The sequence below is a fragment of the Cryptomeria japonica genome, chromosome 2 (assembly GCF_030272615.1).
Source record: "Cryptomeria japonica chromosome 2, Sugi_1.0, whole genome shotgun sequence".
Taxonomy (NCBI): Eukaryota; Viridiplantae; Streptophyta; class Pinopsida; order Cupressales; family Cupressaceae; genus Cryptomeria; species Cryptomeria japonica.
This window is the reverse complement of record NC_081406.1, coordinates 136,552,522-136,557,397: the sequence shown is the minus strand read 5'-3', so window position 1 is coordinate 136,557,397 and position 4,876 is coordinate 136,552,522. Positions and strand designations below refer to the sequence as shown.

Here is a 4,876-nt window from a genome sequence, read left to right as displayed (position 1 = left end):
TGGTCTTCATTTGGCATCATTCGGACATCATTTTCTCTAATTACTATTTTTAGTAAGTCTTGGGATGTTAGAGATGGACCCTGCTATTTTTAGTAAAGGGGGTATGGTCATATGCAGTCTCCTCATGTTCGCTCCCAGTTCAAACGACGTTCGAAAATACAGAGTATTCATGGAGATATTAATGTTTAATTGGCTCAATTAAACATTAATTATTTGGAGATTATATTATTAACTATTAAGTTATAAAATGACTTTATATTATAAAGCACTTAATGAGGGTCTATTTATCATGAGAAGGGGACCAAGTTTATTAATAATTTATGAGCACATAACCCAAGGTTTAATTACATTATTGATGTCAATGAAATATTATAACATTTTAATGTTAATTAAGAGCTTTTTGAAGAAGTTCGAACTTCTTGAGGAAATATAAGTGTGCAAAAGGAATCGAACTTCATTATGTGATTGGAGTTTTTGATTGAAGTTTCTCTAGAGCATTGAAGCGTAGAATACCAAGGGTTTCTGCAAGATTCAAGGTTCGTCGGCATTGGAGAGAGAGGCTTCTTCATCGAAACAGCATATAAAGGGTGTGCGATATCATCTGATTATGCTTGTGAGAGTTGGCTTCATTCAAGAGCCAATATTGAGCTGATTGGAGGGTTTATTTCAGAGTTTGTTTGCAGATTGAAAGGAATTATATTCAGAGATTTATTTGCTGCTACACTACCCGTGAATAGTAAATGCTACAGTACTAATGCATTTTAGAAGAGTTAATCTACATAAATTCAAAGGGGTTTGAAGAGTGATTTCAGATTGTTGGAGGCTACATTTATTGCTGTTAGTACCACTCGTTGGCACATGGGAATTACATGTATGTATGACAAGTGTTTGTGTTAATGACAATCTGTTGTAAGTGCATTTTGGTCTCTTAGAATGCATACCAAATGTTCGTAGAAATGTCTAACAGTTGTAGATGCATATTTCATATGATTTCAGTCACACGTTGTCATTGAAAGGTTAGTGGTAGGTGTTACATTGCATTCTCATTTAGTTTCAGACTTTGATATATGTCCTTTTGAGTTCAATGAATGCATATTATCATCTCTTAAATCAGAATATCAAAAAGAAACCACAATCAACAAGTACAGAAGTTTCATGACAAGTGTTTGACAATATTCCTTGAGCATTTAAATCAGAAATTTTCAATCAGATTTGGCAAGGGATATTACACCAATCCAAACTACAATAAGCGTTTGAGTTTGTGAAGCTACAAATAAAATCAATAACATTTTCTATAGGACTCTCCTGTCATTGTACAAAAAAGTAGTTCCACATACAAGGACCATTGAGACAAATAGATACATGTAAATTTTCCAACTGAATAGATAAATATACTGATTATAGTGAAATTTGATATGTCTAACAGTTACCAAGTCATAAGAATTATGCTCACCTGAAAATAATAAAAGAATCACTATTTACAAATTTCTTGATTTTTCTGTTTGACCAACATGGACCGGGCCACAAAAGTAACTGAACAGTTGTAAAATTTGTACCATGGCCATGTTTCTTTATTAGATCCATTAACGAATTGTGGATGCCAAAAAACAACTTGTGTGACAGCTTTTGGAATCAAACCCTTTGCTTTCATCTCATTCAACACCAAAAAGGCAATGTTAAGTTTGCTTTATTTGCAAAAAGTGTCAATCGGTAAGGTTAAGTTGCAATACTTGAAATAATGCCAGTCATTTTTACGATTTCTACAAACCTTAGGGGCTTGTCCATTTCACTGGTATTGCAACAGTATGGCTGACCACACCCTGAGCCAAGTTCTCTTCTCCAACCCTGTTTAACAGAGTAGTTTAGGGCTTTGTCCACTTTACTGGCATTGCAATGGCCATTAATCAAAACAGTATGGCTGACCACACACAGAGCCAAGTCTTCATCTTCAACCTTGTTTGACAGAGTATGTGTGCTGCCAAGATCCCTTACCTAACAAGGACCATCAATGATTGCTCTGTTTGTTAGACAGGGTATTTTAGGGCCTTGTCCATTTCACTGGCAATGCAATGGCTCTTAATCAAAACAGCATGACTGACTATACCCAGAGCCAAGTCTTCATCTTCAAACTTAAATGTTTGACAGATTATGTGTGCTACCGAGATCCCTCGCCTGACAAGGACCATCAACGATTGTTTCATTTGTTTGACAGAGTATTTTAGGGCCTTGTCCATTGCAATGGCCATTAATCAAAACAGTATGGCTGACCACACCCAGAGCCAAGTCTTCATCTTCAACCTTGTTTGACAGAGTATGTGTGCTACCATGATCTCTCACCTAACAAGGACCATCAATGATTGTTCTGTTTGTTACATCATCAGGTTTCAAAACCCTTTTTTCATCTTCCCTAGCATTTCACATGCCTTCTTCAATTCTCCTGTCCTACAGGATGCATAAATCAGAATACTGTAAGTCACCACATTGGGAACACAACCATTGTTTTCCATCTCAGAAAGAAGCCTGTATGCTTCACTTACTCTGTCAACCTGACATAAACCAGCAATCAAGGTGGTATAGGCAACAACATCTGGAGAGAAGCCTTTACTTAGCATCTCTTTAAACAGATTTTCAGCTTTTCCCATCTCATGCATTTTGCCTAGACCACATATCAAAGAACTATAAGTAATCAGATTGGGTTGCACACCATTTCTGAGCATATCATGGAAACATTTCTGAGCCATGTCCATCCTGCCATTTTTCCACAGTCCATCAATTATTACCGTGAATGTCACTACATTCGGAAACGGACCAAATTTTAGCATATGTAGAAACAAATTGTAGGCTTCATTAATTTTGCCAGCCTTGCAAAAGCCATCTACCAAGATAGTGTATGTAACAATATCAGGAGGGCAATGACCATCCTTCATCTTAGCTACTAATAGAAGAGCTTCATTTAGTCTACCTTTCTTGCAGAGGCCATTCAGTAGGGCACTATATGTAATTACATTAGGCGAGAGGCCATCTTGTATTATTTTTGCCAGTGATCTGAATGCTTCATGCAATCTTCCTTCTTTGCAGAGACCATCAATAAGGGTGGTGTATGTAAAAATGTCAGGAGAACGATGTACATGTATCATTTTAGCTACCAATTTGAGAGCCACTTCTATTCTACCTCTGCTGCATAGACCATTAATTAGGGTATTGTATGTAACAGTATCTGGCCAACAATGAGCATTCCTTATTTTAGTCACCAATCGAAGAGCTTCATTTACTTTACCCACATTGCAGAGACCATTAGCTAGGGTGTTGTATGTAATACTATTTGGAGAAAAGCCGTTTCGTATCATTTTGGATACTAAAACTAAAGCTTCATCTATTCTATGCTTCTTGCAGACCCCGTTAATAAGGGTGTTATATGTTACAATATCAGGAGAACAATGAGTATCCTTCATTTTACGCAAGAGCTCGTGTGCTTCCTCAAGTTGATCCCACTTACACAAAGCCTTTATAACAACATTATAAGTTATGACATTTGGAGCAATTCCCATATCTTGGATTTCAGCAAGAAGCAAAGCGATTGTAGAGAAATCTCCATCGTTCCCAAGACCATCCAAAAGGAAATTGAATGTTCTGACATCGAAAGAAAACCCTTTACTTTTTGCCAGATGAAAAGCCTCCCACCCTTTGTTTGCCTCGCCCGATTTGCAGAGAGCACTAATAAATTTATTAAACTGTTCAACATCAGATTTGTGTGTCATTTCAAATATTGCCCTATTGATGTTTGTGTCCTCCGGTGGGCTTGCAGACTGAGGAGGAGCAGGAGAAGGAGAGGGCATTGTTATGAGCGTGCTGAAAGATAAAGAGAGGAGATGGGTGTTGATTTGAGTGAGGAAAAACAATAGTGGGTGTTTTGTAGTTGGTACCTGTTTCTCTTCATGTTTGAATAATGCCTCTACTGGCCTGCTCATCTTCCTGTTGTGCATCATCTTCATGCTGCTGATGTTGTTAAATGAGAGTAGAACCCTCCCCTCAGATTTGCCCAATGATACATCAAATGCTACTTCAACAGCCCTAACAACTCCTATCAGACTATTCCTCGATGGCTTTCCTCGATGCCCATGTAACCTTAAGAGTATTTTAAATAGGCTTTTGTATCTTATTTTGATATTTGGGATTTAATCAAATATTATGGAGACGTAAAACTCCGAACCTTCAATGGTGTAGGGTGTTCCAAACTGCAGGCAATTTCAGTTTGGATTTCGTTTATACCTTGATAGAATAGTCCGCCTCGGTTCTATGACTACAAAATCATGATATCTTCATTAATATGGGTAAATTTGCACAACTAAAGTAATATATTGAGGTACAACTAAATATTTTTTTTCGACCTCATTTATATAAGTAAATTTGTACAACTAAAATAGTATTTTGAGGTACCATTAAATATGTGTTCAACTTAGCATTAGATCAATCATGGTTAGAAGAGAGACATGCATTGTTGTCGAGGTCTTATTGGTATTAAGTAAAATTTAAAGGTGTTTAATTTCTTATAATTGATATTAAGTAAATTTTAGATATGCATTGTTGTTGTGGTCTCATTGGTATTCAATAAGTTTAAAAGGTGTTTAAACTCATACCTCAATAATATACATTATGTTTGAGTAAATTTTGAAGGTGTTTAAACTCTTAACATTACTTTCTCTTTATATATTGAAAATAACATGTGTCTAGGTGAAAATATGTTTTTTTATTGGTTTAAACATTTAGATAGTCATTTTTTATAAAGTTAAATACAAATGCAAAATGAAAACTCTAAAAAATGTCAAATAAAAGAAATGTATTTTAGAAAACTACCAAATTTTCCAACTTTAGAATC

The 4,876-nt window shown here is 35.8% G+C and overlaps 1 protein-coding gene across 1 annotated transcript; it reads right to left on the bottom strand.

Annotated features, from left to right (window-relative positions):
* Positions 1-1,359: 1,359 nt before the first annotated feature.
* LOC131073243 (pentatricopeptide repeat-containing protein At1g09900) lies at positions 1,360-4,242 on the bottom strand. Its single transcript, XM_058009642.2, has 2 exons — positions 3,924-4,242; positions 1,360-3,806 (listed from the first exon to the last, which is right to left on the bottom strand). Exons 1-2 carry the CDS (start codon positions 3,990-3,992, stop codon positions 2,385-2,387), a joined length of 1,491 nt encoding a protein of 496 aa, XP_057865625.2. The 5' UTR covers positions 3,993-4,242; the 3' UTR covers positions 1,360-2,384.
* Between the last annotated feature and the right edge of the window lie 634 nt (positions 4,243-4,876).

Excerpts from the sequence above, each read along its gene's own strand:
- LOC131073243 (XM_058009642.2), bottom strand. The coding sequence starts at position 3,992 with ATGAAGATGATGCACAACAGGAAGATGAGCAGGCCAGTAGAGGCATTA. Across the intron at positions 3,807-3,923 it reads TCAAACATGAAGAGAAACAG|TCTGCAAGCCCACCGGAGGA; the intron begins GTACCAACTACA and ends GCTCCTCCTCAG.